This window comes from Stegodyphus dumicola, chromosome 8, assembly GCF_044657685.1.
Source record: "Stegodyphus dumicola isolate Sdum_Otavi_A_Nest chromosome 8, ASM4465768v1".
NCBI classification, from domain to species: Eukaryota; Metazoa; Arthropoda; class Arachnida; order Araneae; family Eresidae; genus Stegodyphus; species Stegodyphus dumicola.
In genome coordinates this window covers 143606341-143631673 of record NC_140775.1, presented here as the reverse complement: position 1 = coordinate 143631673, position 25333 = coordinate 143606341, and the positions used below count along the sequence as shown (strand labels likewise).

The 25333-nt window shown below is 30.7% G+C and overlaps 1 protein-coding gene across 1 annotated transcript in view; it reads left to right on the top strand.

Moving 5' to 3' along the window:
- The window catches only part of LOC118181910 (serine/threonine-protein kinase LMTK1-like), a 68526-nt gene extending 43712 nt beyond the window's left edge, over positions 1–24814 (top strand). Inside the window, exons 6-10 of the mRNA XM_035351144.2 lie at positions 6637–6767; positions 10761–10845; positions 10939–11057; positions 15165–15314; positions 17458–24814. Of these exons, the coding sequence (XP_035207035.1) occupies positions 6637–6767; positions 10761–10845; positions 10939–11057; positions 15165–15314; positions 17458–18295 (1323 nt within the window). The 3' untranslated portion in view covers positions 18296–24814. The remainder of the gene's footprint in view (positions 1–6636; positions 6768–10760; positions 10846–10938; positions 11058–15164; positions 15315–17457) is intronic.
- The last annotated feature ends 519 nt before the right edge of the window (positions 24815–25333 follow it).

Below are 25333 nucleotides of genomic sequence, written 5' to 3'. Positions count from 1 at the left end.
TGTCTTTACCGCTCGGCCGCTGGTGGGATATTTAATTAAGGAATGACCATCTAAGTTTAGAAACAGCGATTCAATTATTGGCTCCGTATCGTTCATGTTACTCCTGATTGGCAAGCTACATGATTTTTAATGAGTATTCGGGTTTTGCTAGTAACTTCACTTGGAAATCACGCTTAAACTAGGTTAGTTGGTTATTTGAACGTATAAAGAACATAGCTATTTGATTAAGATGCTTTCACAGAGAACCTTTGTAAAGAGAACCTAGAAAACTACGAAAACCAACCATGCAGCCTGGGTTAGACTTTGCAACAAACAATTAGTATTTAACAATCTTCAAATGCTAGGCAACTGGTAGGGCTCCAATTTAATATTTAAAATATTGCTGTATTCTTAGACACAAAATGCAGAATTTAAGTTTTGTTAACTCGTTAGTAAACTACCAAGCCGTAGTGCAAATGAATATTCAATTTCTTTTGAAATAATTGTATTCACTTAATATTTTTGGAATATAAGCTAAAGAAGGAATGTTCTCGGAAGATTAAAGAAGTCTTTAAATCCAGCGATATTAGGTTTGTCTTACAAGCTCAGAATCAAAATGATTCTGCAATTGCTCGAGTAGTTGACTCGGTGAGCTGTGAATTAAGCAGATGACTTTTAATCTTAGGTTATTCAGTCAGAAAACGTATTCCAAATGTTTTGTATTGCATGACAATGCATCTTTTCATTATTCAATAACCAGTCGGAGAACCGCTTGTATTCCGAAAATAAGTATGTGTTCTCAATCGTCCTGCATGTTCTTCAAATTTGTCTTCTTGTGATATTTTTCTTTCCCAAAAACTAAAGTTGCATCTCAAAGGAAAGTTTTTTGATATTGAAGAGACAAAAGGAGTATGACATCTACTTTTAGAGGCATGTCAAAAACAGATCTCTGCAAGCCTTCTCTTCCATTACATGTTGTGCAGTCAAACAAAAAATTGCATTAGCGTAAATTCTATAATCTATTTTTATTACACTCTGATTACTTTATTAACATACAGTGAATATATACTAAATCTTTTACTTCAGCTTAAGTAATTCGGAATTGTTGTCGGAACTAGGACTTAGAAGATAAGTCAAATTAAATATTTTGATAACCCAATAAATTCAAGGTCGAAGTTTCAATATTTGATTTTCGGAGGGAGGTGAAATTTTTTCAGTTTTGGTCCATTATCCTAAGTATATTTGCTTCAATTCTTTATTTTTCCATAAAAGCGAAAAATTTACGCATAGTATACATATAATGCATAGCTTCAAATTAAAATTTAATAATATACAGAGTTGTTATAATTAAAGTTCCACTTTGAAATGGTCATAAAAGGAAAACAACTGGATCAAATGTTATCAAGCTTGGTAATTGTGTAAAGGAGGTCATAGGAATTTATTTTCCGGGAAAAAAAGGAAGTTCGAAACCTCACCACCACGGGGAAAATGGCGCTGTATGCAATATTGTTTAATGAAATATGGGTCGGAATCTAACTTAACCTTTTGTTACACGGGTTTAATATGTTGTATACCTTTAAGAAACTTTGAAGTATGCAAATTACCATTTAAAGGCGTTAAATTCGATAAAAGTCGAGTGCGCCATCCGTGTAAGTGAGAAATTCGTCCATGAAAACCACGGATTAGCGATTAGAAAATGTGAGATCGCAAATCACTCGCACAAGTGCGTACAATCTGGAAATCGTTTTCTTGCAGATTGCTAATTTGTAATTTTGAAGCCTGAGTCGGCCCTAAAACGTGAAGATACTGATTGAAAACGCTTTTAATCGATTTGGGCCAAAGAAATCTCTCATGTTATCTATCTAGTTCCATTACATTCTCCTACTGCATTTGATTGCATAGCAGTCATTCTGCACCATTTAGTGTTGAATGACAGCTAGTTTTTATAACTGAACCATTTTTCTCTGAAGACGAGTCGACAGCTGGATCACTGTGATTGCAGCTCACTTAGAGTCAATGTTAAAATGTCTCGTGATACATGAACTGCAGTAACGTGGCATTTTAGATACTACGATTTTTATGCAGGGCTGAGCAACACCTCACATGTGTCGCACATTTACTTAGGCAACATTTCACGAATGAACGTCTTAAGGCCGACACTTCCCCTCTTCCCACCAGACCTCAAACTCTGTGACTTTTGGCTATGGAGTTATCTCAAAAGCACTGTTTATGGTGATAATCTAAACAATTTGGCAGAAATGAAAAATGAGATACACGGACATACCCGTAACATTCATCAAATATGCTAAGAGCTGCTGTTGAGAATGCAGTAACAGGATTTAACTTGCTTTTGGGAAATACTGGATGCTAGATTGAAAATGCTTTGTAACATGTTTCGGAAACTATTAAACACATTTTAAACAGATGTTTTCATGTCTTATTTCATTTATATTTAGTATACAGTGTCATTTTTCCCGTGGTGGTGAGTTTTTAAACTCTTTTTTTTTTTTCCCACGGAAAATAAATTCCCATAACCTCCTTTACGTGATTCCCAAGTTTGATAACATTTGGTCCGGTAGTTTTCCTTTTATGACCATTTCAAATTGGAACTTTAATTATAACCACCATGTAAATTAAACTTTAAAAGTTTGAAAATTTGGTTCAAGTCCCAGCTTTAAAAATATATATATATAAATATAATCTTTTACATTAATCCTCTTAGAAAGAATGTTTTAAGAAGCTAATTTTTCTCTCGCGTTATAGATTTTATAAAAAAAAAACATGATCTTTAATATGATTTAGATTGTTTCAGCCAATATAAGAATCGGGTCACTCGGTGGTACAGAATAAACCCTGCTGGACTGTTTTATTTCTTTGTCATTTAGCAAAAATCTTTTAATTAAATTATTTATCCTTTGGACTTCGCTTTAAACTTTATTTATAGTTAAAATGACTAGAAAATGAAAAGGTGTCTTCAGCTGAAATGCAATTTATGTAATTGATATCTTAAAAAATTGACAAGAATGCAAAATTTATGTAAGTCTAGCAATCGAAAAATCTTAATTTTCTTGTGTGAGCACTGAAAATAAATGTAGAAGGAAAGAAGAAAATTAGGGAGAAAAGTAAGCAAAAATTTGCAGGGAAATTTGGCTGTCAGACATACCAAGATATTTCAAAAAGTTGGACGCTTTTGAATATACTTTCAGGATACTTCAAAGAATTTAGGTGTTCAAAGGGAAAACACTTGGACGTGTACACCAGCAAATACCATTAATTGAGCTTGTGTTAACAGAAAAGACGAAAACCATATCATTGCAGGTTAAAGTTAAGAGCGACTGGTTTTAGACTATATGGTTGTATAAATTTAAATTATGTTACAGAACATCATATCGTATCATAAATGGAGAATCCCATGATTTTCTCAGTTGAATTATTTGAATATTCAGGAGTGTATCCAGTGATGTATGTGGATGTCACCTAAAGACGTTTTTTTCCTCCTGATGAAACAGCGGCCGAGCGGTAAGGTCGCTGAACACTGGTAGTTCGGTCCGAGGTTCGAATCCCGCGAACGGGCTGGCTGCATGGGCGTTTTCGTGGTTTTCCCCATGTGTAACATGTATGCTAGCCAGTTTCCCTTAGAAAGTCCTCCATGAAGGCATCCCTTCCCTTAGGCAAAAAGCCCTAGTGTGCTTTGTCATAATGAAATAAACCAAAACCTCTTGAGGAAACCAGTCTTTCCTTTCATCTCATACCTTCAAAATGTTTAGCCTCTAAAGACTGATAAAGGCTCTGACGAAATACTTCGTGAAGAACTTTCTAAGGGAAACCAGCTGGCATACACGGTATACAGGAGAAAATCCACAAAAACGCCCATGCAACCAGCCCGTTTACTTGGATTAAAACCCCGGAGTGAACTACCAGTGTTCAGCGACTTTACCGCTCGGCCGTTTGTGGGCCTTTATGAAATGGAAGGCGATAACTTTATTTAAAATGATTGTCAGAAATACCAAGATATTTCGAAAAGTTGAATGCTTTTTAATATACTTGCAGAATGCCTAAAGAAAAAGAGCAAGAATAAAGTAGAATGCCTGAAGAAAAAGAGAAGAAAAAATAAATTTTGCATAAAATTTAGTATTTGTATTTTTTTTTTTTTTTTAATTTAAAACCTTTTAATCTTATGATATTTGATTCTTGCGATTTCAAAAATAAAATATTTCACTAAAATATGAATAACATTTTAAGAAACCAAATGTAGGATAAAATTGTGTAAACAATGGGCACAATGATAAAACTGTTTAAAGCAGTGTATGCAAGTCATCCTAAGTTAAAATGTCGGTTATACATCTTTTCTGAACGGAACATTGAAAGGCGTCTTAACTGCGCTTTACTGTATTTTCTCTTTTAATATATGCAGTTTTCAAATGCATCGTAGTCTGGGTTGCAAAGTATTCTTCCGAAAGAAACGCAATTCAAATAAATAAAATCAAATTCTGGAAAATTTATATTAATAAATATATTTAAAATGCTCAGTTCGAAGGAATAAATAGAAAATTTTAAAACAATTATCTGAAGAGACAATGCAACACAAACAATTAAAATAAAAGTATAAAAATTTAAAAATTACCTAAAATAATAACTATGACAAAAATATATATATAAAAAAAACTATTTGAAAAAAAATAAACGCTGCACCTTTATTTACACAGTTAAAATAGGTAAATAGATATTTTTAAAACAGTTATTCGAAAAACCCATGCAACTTAAACAATTAAAATGAAATTCGAAAAAGAAAAAATTACTTAAAATAATAACAGTTATAATTAAAAATATAATATAAAGAATATTATTTGGAAAAAAGGAACGATGGTGACTTTTTTCTCTCTCACGTGAAAGGAAACTAGGTTGCCGTATATTAAGAAGTTCACCAAGTGAACTATTCTTGGTGCAAACTGAAAAAAATGTGCCAACATAAATTTGTGAATTTCTCCATAAATTTCGCTTCAAATTTTACAAAATTTTATATCTAGGTGTAATTTGAGTTGTAGAATCGAAATATGTAAAAAAATTGGTATGTTATTTCAGAAAAAGTCCGATTTTGTGTCAAAATACCTATGTTAGAATAGTGCTATATATAAATCTAATATATATCCTAAGTCGTGCTTTCGAGACATGAAGAACGCAATTTGAATTTTGTCAATCGGCCCAGTAGAATGGTAGATATAGAACTGTCCTCCTTTTTTTTTTTTTTGAGCAGTGTACAATGACAGCCATGCAAACTATGTACAATGACAAAGTTATTCAAACTATGTACAATGACAAAGTTATTCAAACTATGCACAATCACTATCAAAGGAAATATTTTATTTTTACTGCACCTAAACTCTGCATGGGTAGAAATGCCGTACCCGTTGAAAATTTAAGTTTTAAACACGTAAACGCCGCAGCGTTTCTTCCGGAAATTACGGTATCTTAAAACTCGATCTAAAATTAAAGATCCATGGTTATGACATCCTTTACTGCTGGTTTCCTGGACATGTGGGTGTAAAAGGAGCAGGTAGACATTGTGGCAAAGTCTGCAGTTCATTTGCCCTATCAACTCGTTCCTTATGGTGATATTAGGGAGATCATCAAAGAAAAAGTATTGAACAAATTTGTGTGACTTGCATCTTGACCACATAACTGGGAAAGAGGTAGATACCAGTTTATCTCTTTTTAGAAGTCACCATTTTTATTATAGAAAATGCTGATTTAAGGAAGTGTGCTTTTGAAAATAAGTAAACTTTTAAAATTTATTTTTAAATTTTAAAATTTCTCAACATATCAGTATATCATTATGCAAATTTTGTGAAATACTGGCTTAACTGATAATTGGAGAAAGAAAACAATCTTATGGAAATATGCTGCTATTTCAGGTTTTATGGAATATTATAATACTAATTAATTCTTTTAACCATATTTTTTAATCATGAAAATGGGTTTTTGATATCATTTATTTACATAGATCAGTTGGATCTATTTTCACTGCTTGCAACAATTGCAGTCAGCTCCTGTTAAAAAGATGCTGCATGCACCGATGGAAAGAGGAGATAAGCTTTATGAAAGATTGATTGCAACTTTCTTACGAATTTTTAAATTAGGGGCTGTGCTAATGCAGTTCTACTGTATTAAAAGTCTCTCAATTGGTCAAATAAGTTCTGCTAATCGGAGGACCAAAGTTTTAAATGCTGATGCCAAGATATCCTATTTTCTTAGTATATTTTTTTAATTAATTCATGAAGCTGAGTTTTAGTATTTATTAATTAGTTTTTTTTTTTTTTTTTTTTTTAGCAAATGAACTGTGATTCGTAGTCATTGAAAAATTAAAATTTTCATTCAATCATTTCATTAAAAAAATTACAGACTCAAGGAAGTTAGTTACATAGTTACTGTAGTATAAGTTTTAGTTTTCTATTCCTAGAAGGGTACTTTTGATTATTAAATAAATTTCAATTGTACATGCATATTTTAGAAATAATTGATGAATTTTTGTAAGTTTATTATGTTAAATATTTTTATAGAATTATTAGAAACTTTTTTTTTTTTTTTTTTTTTTTTTTTTTTGCAGAACAAAGAATGGTTGTTACAGTAAATAATTAATTATTCTTATTATTATTTAAGGATTTAAAAACATACCTTATAGAAAAGCGAAAATCGCCTGAAATACTGTTGAAAAATGGTCTGTTACTACGCATGGCATGTAACATTGCCTCAGCTCTTCAGCACTTGCATGAACATGGTTTTCTTCATACGTATGTTTATAATACTTTCTCAGTTATTAATATTAACAATTATTACGTATTAATATTTTTCTGCAATATACTTTTATTTATGCTCAATTTATTTAGTTCTGTATTTAAATTGATGATATTTTTTTATTTGAGCTGTTGTAATTTTCCTTTAATTAGTTTTATTTTTTGCTGCCAATTATTTTAAAGTGTTTTCTAACAAAAAATGTTCCATAAAGTTAATTATTCATTTACAGAAATATAAGCATGTAAAAAGTAGTCAGCTTATTAGTTTTTATCAACTGTGGTCTGCTGAATTAATCATATATTGCTTATAATCAGGGCTGGGTTTCAGCTAGCAGAAAATATTTTCTGTACTGCCAGTGGTAGGAATTGGATATAATTCATTCAAACTGGAAAAAAAATAGCAACAAGTGACGTAAAAATATTTAGTATTTACTGATTATTCCCATCCCCTTTCCAAAATGTTGCAAACCATTGGAGACTAATTTCACATCGCACTAAGATCCAAAAGACATCACCATTCTTCAAAAATGGTGGCGCACTAAAAATTGCAGAAAATTGTAACCTGTTAACAAAATTGAAAATGCAGGAAGCACCCATAATAAAACAATTTTTTTTTTTTTTTTTTTTGGTTGTTCTGCCCATGAACATAGCGATTGATTTTAATTTGGGGGGAAAAAACAAAAACAGAGAATTGCAGAAACTTGGCATTGGGCACAACTTGGCTCTTTGCACACTTCTTATATTTTCACACACACACACACACACACAAAAAAAAAAAAAAAAAAGAAGATTGCACAAATTTGACATTGCACATATTACTTTTTTTGTGTGCACTGTTTTCACTTTAAAAAACATCACAGAATTGCACATATTCAGCAATGGAACACAAAACCTGATGGAATGCAGTCTTTGCATTCCCTACTGTTATGCAAAATGCATATTGCTGAAGAAATGCAACACTTTCTTTTTCATTACCGACAACTTGGCAGTCCTACGGCAAATCTTTACCTGCCCCCAAAAAAATCGCTCGTTGCAGCAAAAACAAACACTAATGACTGACTTCTGTTACCTCCATGTTTTCTTCCCCTTGTGCATATAATCAGAGGTCAGTCAGTGGTAAACTGCTGTTTGCTCATGAATTGTTGTCAAGACTATATAAGTTATGGAGTCATTTAACTGCGCATTCATTTGCTTTTTTTTTTTTTTTTTTTTTTTTTTTTTTTTGTGTCTGCTTTAGTTTTTATCTAAAAGGCTGCTGTCTAGCCTGTATAGTTGTTAGTGAGGCAAAATGCCACACCTATGGGCTTGGGAAGTTCAGAGAAGGCATGGATGTTTATCCGTGCCTTCTCTGGTTTATGGATGTTTATAGGTGTATAGTGTTGTGTAGCAAGGATGCATTTTAGATTCAGGCCATTGATACAAGAATGTTTGAGTGGTAAAGAAGTGTAAGAGGTTTTATTGAAGCAATTTGAACTGAAAACAAGAGTAATTCAACTACTGGATGAATTTTACAGTATTTGGTATTCACCAGATGAAGAATGGAGTTATTCATTGTGAGGATAAAAATAACTGTGAATAATCTGGTTGAAGCTGACACAACTTGGTAGATATTTTCTAAAGAATTTCAGGCAATCTTGCATTTTTCTCAGGAATATCCCATGATGGTACTGCTTATTTATAGGTGGAAGAGCAAGGAATTTCTGGTGAAAAAAATTACTGAAAAACTGATAAGGAAAGAAAGTTGACTTTACCATGTACATGCAGACTTAAAAAAACAGCAAAGTAAGCATATTTAATACTATGAGCACAGATGCAGAGAAAAATGGAACTAAAAGTAAAATTAAATTTAAGAAAAAATAGGGAATACAACGATAATATATGTCATAAATTTGGATTGCACAGTGTAAAGAAAATTTAAAAGAAGTTTATAACAGGTGATCAAAAGGGACAGTTTAAAGATAAAGAATTAATATTAGTAGAGAATTATGTATCATGTACAAAAAAAATACAACGTAATACAAATAAATTTAATTGTATAATAAATACTGCTAAAACTCACTTCTGCAATAAAAAAAATTAAATGATAAAGAAATTTTAAATAAATAATATATATAATCTCAAGCTGTAGAAAATTAAAGTGTTAGGAAAATGTACCATTAAACTTCCACTAAAAATAGGCAATCAAAAAATTTAAATTGAATTAGAAAAATGTGTTGTATAATCCAAATCTAAGAAGAAATTTACCAGCAAGAACAAGGTTAGAAAAGGAAGGTCCCATTCAAGTGGTAAAATGTGGGTATATTTCAATAATTATGATAGATTATGTTATGTGAAACAGTATGATGAACTTTATCATGTATGAACACTTAATATGTTACAGACAAAAAAAAAAAAAAAAAAAAAAGAATCTGCCTATAATATGGAAACTGGAAAGTTGAATAAAGTATGCCATGCAAAGTTATGACATTGAAGATACTGTCGTATAAAGTTTGATTACATTCAGAACACAAATAAAAATCAAGGTGTTAAATCTTTACCTGAAACTGAAAAGCCAAAGTGTAAATTTTTTGTATTTTTACCAAATCTACTTGAATATCTTTTAAACTCATTCTGAAGAAATCTAATAAACCATTGTAGTTGGTTTATTTAGACACTTATCATGTACTCCCAACTCCATCTAAAGGTGGGAGTATACATTTCCTTGCTATTGAAGATGACTGAATGTATTAGTAACTGTGTATTTTATAAAAAGTAAAAAATGAATCATTCAGCAACTTTAAAAATTATAATAGGCAAACAGAAAATTTGACAAATTGAAATTTAATTAGTATATGCACTGATATACTGTAGTGGATGTTGTAACAGGCAGTTTGAAAGTTATTTAGCTGAAATTAAAGTTAGTGTTGAAAGTTGAAATACTTAGATCTCAGAAGAGAATTAACTGAAGAGCATGAGATGCAGTTAAAGCTGTGTATAATGATAGTGAAATGAGAAAAGAGTGGTGGGCAGAAGATCTTGTATGTTTCATATACATAATTGGAACAGGGTGTGTCTTAGAAATTATCAAACCCATTATGAAATGTTCTTCAGTAGAAATTTCAATGTTATTTATTTTAAAGTATTTTGATGTAATACATAAATTGGCATACCAAAATAGACTAAAGGGCAAATGAGATGCGAAAAAGGAATCATGGTGTGAAATGTCAATAAACTGCTGTGGGGGGGGGGAAGTACTGAATAGGGCTATCAGAAGAACAGATATTAATAGAAACCTGAAACTTAAAAGTGAATTCAAATAATCAGAAGAATTGGAAATGGTATTAGAGTTAGATGAAAAACAGGAAACTTCTAGAGAACAACTAGAATCATTAGAAGGCAAATCCATACTGGAAGAAGTTTCAGATTTAAACTGGCAAAGAAAAACAGTTATGAGGCCAGATGAGACACGGGCAGATATACACTGAAGGGCCAAAACATTATGATCACCCACTCAATAACACATTGCATGACTGGCCTGCAAAACAGTATACTTCATAGTATTTTTCAAAAGTAGTTTCATGTTAAAAAAGGAATTTTTTCACAAAATAGCAAAAATTTACTTAGAATGTACTCTAATTTTTAGTATAATATGTTGAAATCATTATTGGCGCTTATTAATAATTTTTAGTAAAAGCAGATTTTAATAATCCATGAGTGAATGTAAATTTCCAAAAGTCATTTGAACAGCTATTTTGTATTTCACTACTTTTCCACATTACTGAGGTTATTTGTTTACGTAATAATGTATCTATATATAAATAATTATTCAAGTTAATTTGGGGGGGGGGGAGAATGAGGAGCTAAATTATTCAGTGATAATTTTCATTACTATTTCTGTCAAGCAATAAGTTATGTTCATGCTGTATTATAAAAAATGGTTATATGAATTATTGTAGCTGCAACTCAAATTTTGTTCAATGCAAAATCTTTATGATTGTTGTTATTTTATAGTGATATAGCTGCTCACAGTTGTTTGGTTGTACAAGACAGTATTGTTAAACTTGGTGATTATGGTACTGCTGTTCATTTGCATAGAGTAAGTTGTGTATCTTGTGTAGATTCTGGGCAATCTTATTCAGATTTTGTGCATATAAATTTAGTTATCTGTAAATGCCTTCATTTTTTTAAGGGTGACTTCTATTGCCTTGGAGATGTTGCATTTCCTATTAGATGGTGTGCTCCAGAATCTTTGCTGTGCACTGAGAGTATTATTGAAGCAAAAGATATCACACGAGACTCTAACATATGGTAGGTAGTAAGAAATAAAAAATACAAACATTAGTGAGAAAACAATATGTTTAAATTGTGTGTGTTTGTACATATATATATATTAACAAGCAAGGTAGTTAGTACAATACTGTATGACCAATTTGGTCTAGATAATTTTTTGCGCAATGTGCTGCAAAATTAAGTATATTAGAAATTGTAGTAAGCTCGCCTAAAAGTTACCAGGAGCTATGGTTCCAAAAAAGTTCAACACATATAAAAAAACAATGTCATTGAAGGGTGAGAAATTGTGCTACACGAGAAAATAAACACAGTAAAATACTAAGCGTTGGAAACTAGTAATGGCAAAAAATACAGTAAAATACCTATCGATGTAACACTTGAAAAGTTAAAACATATGAAAATCAAACCATGGAACAAGTTAAAACAAAACAAACAAAATCATATATATATAGTATACAAAAAAGTTAACATGCAAGGAGCATCCATAAAGTAAGTGGACAAATAAAAAAAAACAACATTCAAATAAAAAATGTGAAAGTGTTTATGCTTTCACATTTTGTACAGTTAGCAAGAGTGACATCTTAACTCATGTTAAAGCCAATTTAAACTGGTTATTTTGTCATTTGCATATCAAAATGACAAAGCCATTTTCATTTACTAAGAAGATACTGTACAAAAAAATTTACATCAAGATGGAACAACATTATAATATTAAATTTTGTAACAAGTTTGGGTAAATCTGCTACTGAAGCGTTAGAGATAGAACAGTGTATGGTGCATCGCTATCAAGAACATGTGTATGAGTGGTACACCTGCTTTAAATGTGGGGGTGAAAGCATTGGTTGAACCAAAGATAGGATGCTTTTCAACCTCAAAGATTGAGAAAAATGGGCAGAAATTCATTCTTTGATAAAAGCTGATAGACATGTAACAACTCAAAAACATGTTTGAGATAAGCAAGAAAAAAAAAAAAAAAAAAAAAAAGCTGCTGAAAATCGATCAGTATTTTTACAAGGAGATGCTATTTTGATTAAGAAATAAGAGAAGTTAGTTAAAGAGCTTTTTAACTCTAGACAATGGTTTCTTTTATCCAATAATACTAGACCCCATACAGAAAGTAACATTTCTATACCATATTCTCGTAACTTTTTGCTGATTTTTTTCTTTTTCCAAAGCTTAAGATGAGCATTGAAGGACAGAGATTTGAAAACCTCTCAGACATTAAACCAAATGTCACATGTATTTTTCGCACGGTTAGTTCCAGCACCTATTAAAAATACTTCCATTGAATTTCTGAAGAAAAGTTGGAAAAATTGTATAGAATCCTTTGGCAATTATTTTGAAGAAGATAAATTTATTTAAAGGTTAATAATCGTTTTCTTATTTATAAAAAATTATCTGGTTATTTTATGTGCACACCTTGTATATATATACAAAATTTTGCAAAAAAATCAAAGCACCATGAAGAAAGGGGTTGTTTTTGATGAAATTGAATATGTGTATAGCTAATACACAGGTAATAAAATGATTAAAAACTCACGGTCATAGTACCTGTTCACGGCTCACAATCAGTCATCCTGTGACACATTCTGCCAGGCATTCATCAGTTGTGGCTCCAGATCTGCAATATATAATGGTGCCCGAGTCTGGCAGCCTACTATGTCCCAGACTTGCCCGATTGGTGAAAGGTCTAGTAACCTTGTTGGCCAAGGAAGAGTATCAACCGCACTGAGACAGTCCAGAGATATGCAGCCTGGCATTATCTTGTTGGAAAATGGCCCCAGGGTGACGTGCCATGAAGGGTAATGCAACTGGCCGCAGGATGGTATCAACATATCATTGAGCTGGTAAAGATGTACGGAGGATGACTAAAGATGACCTGCTGTCATAAGAAATAGTGCCCCCCAGCATCACACCAGGGGTTATGGGTGATATTGTGGGGCCTTTGTAAAACAAAGGCTGATTGGGACTACTGGCCCCATCCAGACACGAACACGGTGGTCATCTACTTCAAGAGTGAATTGGGATTCATTGCTGAATACTATACGATACCAGTCTGATGGCAGCCATGATAATCGGCTACGACACCACTCCCAACGACTCCGCTGATATTGTGGGGTCAAAGGCAAATGTCTTAAAGGCCCCTGTGAGCGTAACCCCACATCAGACAAGCGCCGTGAGATGATGGGTGGTACTACGGGAGGTATAGACGTGGCTGTAGTGCATTGAATAGTTGACAATGATACAGTTGGGGCAGTTTGGGCCTCGCGAACAATCATCCTATCTTGCCTCGCATTTGTACTCCTTGGCCTTCCAGAGACTTCATTTCGTTGGCAATTTCCTTGTAGGCAACCATTACTGCCAACATCTTTGCACAGCAGTGTCTGTACACTGCAGGTGGCAACCTGTTGCTTGGTATGACCACCCAGCTTCATGCAACCCTACAATGTGACTATGTTCAAAGTCGTTTAGTTGTCTATAAGATCTTTGAATATCGTCGTAAATGTTCAAAGTCGTTTAGTTGTCTATAAGATCTTTGAATATCGTCGTAATGGGATCTTTAGTTGCTTCTTTACGGAATTACAATGGCAGCAACAAAAAAAGATAAATTTTCCATCTCTGTTACTGGTTTTATACTTTGCAAATTGCACACTAGAAATGTGCGCTATGATCACAATTCCTGTTCTTGTTGCCTTGAAACTTTTATCATTTGCTTATTCTATCAAGATGTTTTTGCATACCAAATTTTGTCACAATCGCAAAAGTCCTTCTTGGTGCTTTGATTTTTTTTTTTTTTTTTCCCCCAAAAGAGTGTATTCATATATTCAACCAAAAACTTCAGATTGCAATATGAAGAACCTGCATGAAGAGTTGTTAAAGTATCTGGAAGTTAAAACAAAATATAAAGATTTAAAATGTAGAAATCACAGGATTAAAAATAAATTCAATATGATCTTGGTGTGCAGACTTGGGTAAGTACTAAGTACATGCAGAAAGTACTGTAAGCTATGACTGGTTAATCTTAGGTTGTTACATAACATAGAAGAAACTTGAATTTGGGATAACAGATGAATTTAAGGGGGGAGCACCAAATCTAGAATCGTTTATTTTGAGGTCATCAGTTATTTTTAAAGCAACTATCATATTTTTGTATATCGTACATATATATAATTTTCAGTTTATTTTATTTATGTTTTTAAAATTTGAACAAAAAGCTTGTAAACTAGGACTTAATTTCTAAAATTAGAAGTGTGGAGCCCTATAGAGAGTCATTAGAAAAAAAAAAAAGGTAAATAATAATTAAACTTAATGGGAAGACAATAAATTAAACTAATGACAGACACTTAAATAATGAATGATAACACCAGAATTCTCTTTAATCGGAGCTATTATGGACTCCAGTTGAATTTAAGCCCTGTTATAAACATATCAGTTTGAGTACTAAAAAATTCACTCAAAAAATGATTGATAATAATTTTGAATGTATTTATTATGCATTAACAAAAACATAGTTGAAAACTGTTCATAAAATCATGTCAAATTTCATTGTTTTCTTTTCTTTCTTTCTTTCTTTCTATCTTTTTTTTTTTTTTTTTTTTTTTTTTTTTTTTTTTTTTTTGCGATTGCAGAAAGTGTCACCTTAAAACATTTAGTATGGACTTAAGGAGAGAATTTCTGTATAAATTCTTTATCAGTTTTAATTTTGAATAAGACAGAAGCAGCTAGGCTCAGAGAAATAAAAATTTTAATGTTTAAAAAATAAAAAAAGAAATTGAAAATTCAAGAAATTTTCAGTTCAAAAACCTTTTTTTCACATCCCTTTTGAATATTTTAATGTAACTCCATATGATTTAATAAATTTCGTTTTGGATATCACATTAGTTAGTCATTCAAAGCTTATCTGTGCAGATTTTCCCTCACAATCTTAGGTTATTCGATAGACATTTTTGCCAAAAATTTAGATGAGTATTAAGTTTTTCATTTGAATTTATATAACAAACATTGTGTTTACTGTGCATTTTAATTTATAATTTTCATGAGCTCATTTAATATTTGTATGTTTTAGTCTTTTATGTAGAATTTTAGTAAAGAAACTGAAAAAAAAATTCTTAATTTTTTTAAAAGGTCATTTGGAGTTCTACTTTGGGAGCTTTTAGAATTTGGAAAGTTGCCTTATTTTGGTATCAACGATAGTGTTGTCATTCAAAAAGTTTTAATTGAATGTGCTTTAAAACTTGAGCAACCCAAAACACCTTGTGTTCATAAAGATATGATGTAAGAAGATATATTTTATACTTGTATTTTGAAATAACTACATATTTATATTTGTATTATAATTCTAAGTGCATTACATAATATTTAATTTTGCAGAATTATAGAAATAAGGATATTAGCATATTACAGCTGACTTTTTCCCCATATAATATTTTATTTAGATATGGTATGTTGTTTACTGTTTGAATAGTTGTGTTCATTTCTAGTTTATTGCTCCATAATGGAACTGAAAGTAATCTTTACCAAATAATCAATTTAATGGCTACTTATGACTTTTCTTTTATATGACTTCATTCATTTAACTAATAATGGGTCCATATAACTGAAAGTAAATAGAATTTTGTGCACTTTACATAGTTTCAAAAGGTATTATGTATAATAAAAAGGGAAGTGCATTAATATTAGACTACTGTTTAGCCTATACGCTGAAAAGTCAAAACATTATGAGAACCTACTCAATAACATGTTGCATGATCTTTGGCATGCAAAACAGCTGCAACTTGCCTTGGCATGGATGACACAAGTTCTTGGTAGATGACTGGAGACAGATAGTATGGAATGTTTTAGCAGTGATCACTCAAAGTCAAGATATTACGACATTGAGCTATGAGTTGCCACTGTGTAATATCCCAAATGTGCTCTATCAGTTAAGATCCGATGAGTTAGGTGGCCAGGACATTAACTGGAATTCATCTTTATGTTTCTCAAACCATTCCAATACAATTTGAGCCTTGTTTTATTATGACCTTGTCTTGCTTGAAAATTCCATTTCCAGTAGGAAGTCTGCAGCTTTGATGGTCTATTCTACCATAACTAAGGATTCCAGAATCACCCATGAGAATGTTGCCCAAAGTATAATACTGCAACCACCAGCCTGTGTGTGACCTGTTATACCAAGGGGAGCAGTTGTTCACCTGGTACATGGCATAGCCTGACATGACCCTCAATGTCAACCAGGTAGATGTCTTCCACTTATCCATGCTCCAGTCTTGATGTTCCCGGGCCCACTGTAGGCATAGTTGACAATGACACAATGACACTTGGCCAGCAGAGGCATATGAATGAAACATCTGCTGCATCATCAGATCTTGTGCCAACAGACTATCACCTTTTCTATTTCCTGTACAACCATCTTCGTTGGAAATCCTTCAGACCTTGAAAAGGCCCTCGCAGACTTCTTTGCGTGCAAGACTCCTGAGTTTTACCACGATGGCATCGCACGGCTAGCCACTCGTTGGGAAAAGGCACTGGATGCCGATGATGATTACTTTGAGGATTAGTGGTGACTAATATTTATTTGTTTTATGACATTTTCTTTCTGACTGTCCAAAACGGCAAGAACCTTTTTGGTTACCTGGTGCTTATGGTGTCACCATCATTTATCCTCTTTTCATAAATACTAATAACAGCAAATCATGACAACCTACCAGTTATATGCAGTTTTGGAGATACTTCTTCTGAGTCTTTAGGCCAATTACAATTTGCCCTCCATTAAATTTCCTTTTATCAACAGCCTTTCCCATCACTTGCAAAAATAAGTGCAAGCAGGATTCCTTACCTTCTCCATATTAGCAGTTAAATATTGTTCCCATTTAATCATTTGCCCTCCACATCATCCAGACAAGTTCCTTGAAAAATGTGGGGATTGTCATAATGTTTTGTCTCGTCTGGGTATTTAGAATGCATGTTTTATGTTTTAAATATTCTGTCCAGCATAATTCCTTACCTTCTCCATTTAGCAGTTAAATACCGTTCCCATTTAATCACGTGCCCTCCACATCATCTAGACAAGTTCATTGAAAAATATGGGGATGGTCATAATGTTTTGGCTTATCATCTCAATTATTTTATTTGTTTCATATTTTTGAGTGAAAGGGAAACTGATAATACCCGGCTATTAAATAACAGATATATTCAACATATATAAACACGTAAGATGTTTAATGTAAAAGTAACATTACATTTTTATCTCCAGCATGCGAGACTGTGTATTGGAAATTCTAAAAATATGCTCTTTTTAAATATTTTGTGATATTGCTGTTGAATTGAATTTTGTGGTTTAAGTAAACATGAATCTGAAAGCTTTCAGATTTTTTTCTTTTATTCTTTTCATGTATTTTTTTTTTCCCCTTTATACTTTTAGCTACAAAATTATGCAACTTTGTTGGCTGCCACCAGCACTGCGGCCCACAATTCAGAAAGTAGGAAACCTTTTGAGCTATTTGTATGACAACAAGGATATCCTTTCAGAATCCACTGCATTTGAGTCTCGCTGGAATTCTATGCAGCCAGTTCCTAGAGAACACAACCTGCCAAATGTGCCTCCAAATGTGTCTTTGAGGTTTGAGAATGATTTTATTCAAAGAAAGGAGTTAGATTCATCATCAAGAGACTGTGATAGCATTATGTCCTCAGATTTTGATTTGAATCCATATGGAAATAAATCTCCCTCAAGTGGTTCATTTTCAATTGGTTATGAAGGTGAGCTTGCTAATGATATGTCTCCTAGTCTTTTGAATTTACGTGGTAGTGTGGAAGATTTAATAGCTTCAACTCCAGAGAATAATACTACAAATGAACCTAGCAGTAGTGCTGGTACCTCTGAACTGCATAGTTTAGAAACACTTCCTGCAGAAAATGAAGTAATTGAAACAGACGCCATTGATTTATGTATTAATGAAGCTATTAAAGACTTAGATTCCATACTTGCTGATGAGACAGCATCCTCAAATGCATCTACATGCAATACTCCTGAGAAGAATAGGTATGTAGACTCTGCCTCTGTAGATATGAATTGTGAATATCCTACAATCAATGGTGGCCACTGTGAAAAAGTTGAAGAAAATTGTAATATAAATCACCATACTGTTGTATTGGACAATGATAATATTAAAATAGCACAAGACTTGTCCAGTAAGCAAGTTAAAAGCACTGCAGCCCCTTTTAATGCTCCTGTTCATGTAACTCTATTTGAAGAGTAATCAAATGCAAATTATTGTCTTGAAAAGCTTAGTTTACCTCATGTCATCCTGCCATTCCAATTCTCTATGTAATGAAAACTTGCCAAAGTGTCTTAAAAAGACTTCATAATGTGTACTTAATGTTTTTACATGCCACTTTTTAGCAACTGTTTGTAGCTTTTTTTTTTTTTTTTTAATTACTATTAAATTTTGATTTTGGACTGCAGGTTAATGGGTGGGGGAGAGAATTAAAAATACCCTTCTGTTCAACAAGTTTGCTGAAAAGTCATGCCACTTGCATGAAATGTAACAATAATTGGATTTTATTGTGGGAAGGAATTAGTGTGCTCTGAAGCGTCTTGTGATCATTCAGCACAATGTTGCATTTTGAGCAAACAAGCTGGGCTTTCTGTGATCAGAAACAGATCCCAATCATTTTGCAACCACTTTATTTGCCAGATGAATTTCTTTCTCACTTAACTGTTTTCTCTAATTGAGATAGTTGGGGTTAATTTTTGTAAATGGGGGAAGGTGTTGAGTACCTAAAATGATGTAACAATCTGTCTATGACAAGTATCAAAAGAAATGTTCGACTAGTATTTCTAGAAATATCAGGAGCTCTAGAATAAGTATGTATGTTCTAGTAGATATTATTTCAAAAGTTATTAGGTTTCAAACAGAAAGGCTCTACAAGTATTTTCTACTAGCTTTTTGAATGCAGGAGCATATTTTCTAATCTATATTTCATTTTTTATTAAAGAAAATGAATTTATTAATAATAGAGCTATAAATATTTCACTGCAATTAAATAAATTAGTTTTTGATAAATTAAGGAGAGCAATAGGACATTTATAGATTAAAATGAAAATTTAAAAAAATACACTGAAAATAATCATTATAAAATGTCATTATTCTGAAAATATTTTAGGTATCAAATTTTGTATTTATATCATGGATGTTACTTGTTGTGTAAGAAAATGCAGTTGAATTCTTTAATTCTTGTGTACAATCAAAAGTATTTCCATCTTATTCTAAAATCACATTTTCCCATTTCTTTTTTTAAATTTCGTATATGATTATATTGTGAATTGCATGCTAGGATATTAATTTGTTATCCAGGATTGTTCTATTAAAAATATTAATGAAATAGATGGTAAAAAGTAATGTTATATATATAACAGAAAATTTCTGGAGTTGCACAAGTAGGAATTGTGAAGCCTTAAGGCACATCCTAATTGCTATTCAAAGAAAAGTAATGTAAAAGGGTGAAAAATAGTAAATATACTCTGTGTCTTAAGGTGGGGGCGCCCAAAGGGAAGTTCAAGTTTGGTGGCCTACCATTTCATATGGCTGAGTTGAATATTAAGTTATTGTCACAATTTCTATCTGTTCTGTAATATTGCTTAGTTGTCAATTTTAAAAATAATTCTGCATAGGTTTCAGAATAAATTGTTTGCATGGAGGATACAGGTAGTTAATAGTTAAAACCAAGGTTACCATTTGCAACATAAACAGCTCTGTATGTTATTCAGTGTTTTATCTGTAGCTATGAATGCTTGTGATCCATTAAGCTTAAATTTCTCTGAAGTATGCTGCTGTTAGCTGGTACTCTTAAATCGTAAATTAATTCACATAAGGAATTAGTTTTTGAGTAGGTCTTATTCAAATTGTTAGTCTGCAATGTTTTATTTTACACTGTAGCAATGGTACAAGTAAAAAGGTAAAATTTACTGTTACAATCCAAATTCATATATTTTTATATAAAATATATACATCTTATATAATGGCATTTATTTTTACTATTGCATAGTTTAGAAGCATGCCTTTAGCTTTAGCATGCTTTTAAGAGGTATTTTTATATTTACTGTATATGAAAAAATTGACACATTTTGCTGGCAACTGCATGAGAAGAATGAGTAGACTAGTTTTAAGAAAGGTAATACTTCCTGTACATACTTGTTAAACTTCTCTTTTATCATTGTTTATCCTTTTCCATTCTTTTGTAAAGAAGCCAAGAATCGGATCTCAAATAAAAATATTTGGAAAATGTGAAATTTGATTTTATCAAATGATATAAATTTTACTTATATTTTGTGCTGTGCACAAAATTCATGTAATGTAGTTTAAATGTTGGGTATTTCTTGTTTTATTGTATTCTAACCTTTTGAATAATGATTTTTCTACCTCTTATTATTTGTATTTTTGAAAAGTCATCTTAGAATTATGTAATTATTGAAAACCAAACATTTATATTGATATAGTTTTTAAATTTTTAGATGAATTTTTGTCTAATCTTTGGAACATGGTAACAGGTATTTTGGTGACATTTTGGTAAGGCAATAAAGGTTACTAGCTAGGACTTTAGCAGTGTACATGGATAAAGTCAAGAGTGTGCACAATGCCATTTTTGTGCAATTCTGGGATTTTTTTTAAGTGAAAATAGGTCGACGTGTACATGGATACCGTGTATGTACAATTCTTAAAAACGCGGCAAGCAGTTTGCGATTCTGCACTTTCTCCCAATTTCGCACCTAATCTTCGTCATGATTAAGCACTTTTGTTCCATAAAGGTTCTAGCATAAGCATAATTCGGCTAGCAGATTGTTGGAAAAAAATGTTAAGTAAAAAAAAAAAAAAAAATTGCCTTTACTTTGTGAAAACAAAAACTAGCAGGGTTGGTCGCCAAATTTTTGCCAAAAAGTCGCCAAGTTACCATAATCCAAAGATTAACCAATTTTTCAGCTGTTTATTACCTTTTGATTGAAAAGGTTAAGTACTTTATTTTATAAAAATTTTAACTGATAATTTTTTTATTTTAATAATTTAGAAACTTTGATAATGAAAGTCCTTATAAATTGATATGAATAAACATGTTAGATGTAAGCATACTTAAGAAATTTCAAATGAAGGTAAAATAATTAATAAATGTTAACTATTTACTTGTTACCTCTGTTAATAAATAGTTAATGCTCAGTATTTCACAGTATATAAAATTATTTTTGTAGTTTTGAGATGTGTAATAGTGTTTGTTGCATTAATAAGTAAAGCTTATTAGCTAAAGTATGAGATAGAAATGTTTTACAAATGTTTTAGATCTCTAAGCCCATTTTATCCAACAACTGTTTTTTATATATATGTGTCTTGATAGATAATAAGTATATGAAATTTGTATTTTCTATTATTTGCACCTGATAGTTTAAATATTCGGTAGAACTGCTGTGTATTTGGCATATTTTTTAGTACACACGTAACAATTAAGTTACACCATCCAATATCCTACACATAACAGGGTTTAATCACTGCCTTAATTTTTTTTGTTCTTGTTGTTTTTGTTTCTGAGAAAAATGCTTTTTTTTATTGTTATTTATGAAGAAAAGAGTAGCAAATATTTTTTTTTATCAATTCTCAAAGTTGGCAATGATATGGTGACATTTCATTGGGGGGGGGGGGGTACAGATAATCAGAAAGTACCATAAAATTATCCTTAATTACTATACAACCTATTGATTATTTTACTAATCATTTAACACAATGATCAATTTATTTGAAGGATATTAGCAGTGAAAACAGTAAGCAATTTTCTTTATAATAAAAATTATGTAGACATACAATCGTGCAGCATTAATAATACTTAAATCATTCAGATAGATGAGTAAAGTAACATTAATTAAGATTTGTTAATAAATGTTATAAACTACTCAGTTCAATAAATTGTAGGCAGTTTTTTGTTTCCATTTTCAAAAGGTAACATTAAAGACTTATTTAACTTGATGTGATATATACTGTTAGAAATAGTAAAGTTTCTAGCATCGCATTGGGAAATTTTTCAAGGTTTTAGGAAATTTTCAAATTTTGGGGGAAAATATTCTTAACAGAAATGTTTGAGTATTTCTTTTCTATGAGTTGGAAGGAAATGGAAATTATGATGCTATTCTCTGTTTGTTGGGCCAACTGCTTTCATATTGAAAGTTTTGGAGAAATTGTTATGAAAAGGAGTATAATGGAAACTATGATGATGTTTTTTATGTAATGTGTTGAAGTTCTTGGATAATTTATATCTAATCTTATTATAGTATCGTTACAAATTAACCACTAATGCTCCCACCTTGAGACCTGAAACTGTTTAATGCTCCTAAGTGTATGGTAATATTCATTTTGAGAAACAGAGGCAGATAATAAAAAATGCATGTCAGATGACTTAATTTTAAATATTACTTACAAAATGTCTCTAAGATAGATGCATATGCCTGCAGTTCATGATTAAGTGATCATCTGTAAATGAGTAAAATCTATGTATATATGTATAAAAACACAACAGAAAACTAAGAATATGTGTATAGGTAGCTTTTAAACAACATAAAAAATGTTTTATACTGCATCTGCATTATTGAATCCAGTGTGGAAATAAGACTGTTACAGATGGTATTCTGTATGTAGTCTCTGAACCAGTTTCTAATAAATTCTACATACATCAAACACAATTATAAGAGTTGTTATAATGAAATTTTTCGGAAATTTAAATCTAGATTGCAGTAAATATACTTCAGGTGTCATAGGTTACTAATAAGTTGAAAGCTTTAAAATTGTGCCATTTGTAATGAAAAATAATAAATTACAACGAATATTTTAATAAATACCGTCCAAAAGCTGTATAATAATTTTGTATTAGTTTTATGAACTTAGGATAGCATGTCTTCTGTTATGAATCTTAGGAAATTTTTGCATCAGAATGAATTTAACCAAGTTGGTGCATTTTCAATTAAAAATATGTATTTAAAAAGTATCGAAAGTAAATTTATTTTAATCAGTGTTAATTTGAATTTCCTACATATACTTGCAAAATGTTTGTTTTTAACTCAGATAAATGCTTTTTTTTTTTTTTTTTTTTTTTTTTTCTGTGTGTATGTGTCAGTGTGATAGAGTAAAGATGAAAATTGGTTTTTTTTAGTAATTTCTTAGTCTCTGCACTATACTGAAAAACATCTCTGTGTTCATAACTGCATAGAGTGTGATTTAAAAAAAAAAAATCTGATTTTCTTCTTTCAGAATGTTTTTTCACAATACTTTAACTTCATTATTACAGGTCCCCCCCCTCTCTTAAACAGAGCATTTGGCTTTGAAACCTTTTCATATATGATTTGTGTTGAATTTAAAGAAATAATTTTTTTGGGGGAGGAAGAGAGCATTAATTTATTTAACAAGTTTATTTTCCCATTATACTTTTATCCAATCTTTTATTTCTCATATATAATATATATGAAAATATAAAATAAACACAGCTAGAAAATCAAATTTATAAAGGATGTGTGCAATTTAAAGTGCACATTCCCTCTAAAAATCGTGTGCCAAATTTTTTTTTCAGTTAAATATAATTTATTCATGTGTTAAAAGTCAATATTTAAGAATTCTGCTATGCTTTCATCTAATTAACTCCACACAGTTTTTATTTCTTCAAATGATATATCATGCCTTTTGAACAAAATTTGTATTATATTTTGATAACAAAATAAAATTACAGCAACTATTTTTTAAAATAAACAATTAAACTTAATCTTACAAAATTACAAATTTCAAGAATTCTTAAACTTTTTTATACAAAATTATCTTGAATATTATATACCTAGAAATGTTTTCCCGTTTAAATTTTTATCCTGGAAAAAATAAAAATTACATCTTAGTATATGATTTTTATACCATCAAGACAGCCCTGTAAAATTTTACTTAAATAATCAATAAGTATTTTATATTTGTTTTGTATGACAAAATATGAAAATTTTTTTGTAAGAGTAACCTTTAATGTGATATAATAGTATAACTTAATATATATGTGACATAGCAATATAAAAATGTAAAGTATTCATGTTTATAAAATTTATATGATTTAAAGTTTCTGTCAAGCTTGTGATTTTTAGTAAATAATTTCAGTAACTCAAAATATTTTAGTATAATTTATATCTAACGTATTTTGATTACAGAAAAAATGAATTGTTGAACATATATTTATGACATTTGTGATTTTTAGTATTTATCTAAAACTGTGATAATATAAGAGTACAGTATTTAACAATTTAAAATTTGATTACTTTCTTGTACTGTGTATGTATGTATTTCTTGTACTGTGTATGTACTTGTATAATATTTACAATATTCAGTTTTTATCCACATTTAATTATTATGTTAAATTTTAGAAAGTTAACTTTTATATTTACTATAATTTTTTAAAAAAAAGCCATTTATGAAATTCTGTAAACTGTTAAGGATTCAGACCTTTATTGGAATGTATTTCTAAACTGATTTTATGAAAAAAAAAGGCATTTTGAATTTTGCTGAGTATTTATTGTACAATCATATGTATTTCTAAGTTCAATATGTGTGTTGTGCGCAGTATATATTACACATGCTGTGCAGAGTATATATATAGATTATTATCAGGTCATATTTTTGCCATCAACAAGTTAGGATGACTGTGGGAAAAGATTTATTAAATTTTAGATGAAGTATTTTAAGTTTTTCCTTCTAATAAAATATATTTTGTTTCTAGTTTCATTAATTAAAATAAAAACTACATTAATTTCATTTTTATTCCAAAATTTTAAATGATAAATTGAGATTAACTAACTTGTCAGGGATTTGAATCAACCTTATTTTTAATTACACAAGAAAAGAAAGGAATAATGGATTCTAATAAGAAGGTTGATTGTTGTATTGTCATGTTCATCAAAATTTACCATTATAGAATATAATGGATTTCAAAAAGAAATGTGTCCTTAATTCCTAATTTTACTGTTAATTTAAATCATTGGCAACTCCTAATACAAATGTATAAAATTCTTGAATTGTTGTACATAATTTACATTGAATGCAATCATATTAAGCTAGTTAAATTATCTTTTGCACCAGTCTCCTAAATACAGCATCAGTGAATGGCTGTTTGCATTAAATTAATTTTAAGCAGTTTTCAAAAATTCAGCTGTTATTGTATATCTAAGAATATTTTGAACAAGAAGAAAAATTCCTTCCCATTTCAAATATGAAGAATAATTTCTTGCATAACTCCAC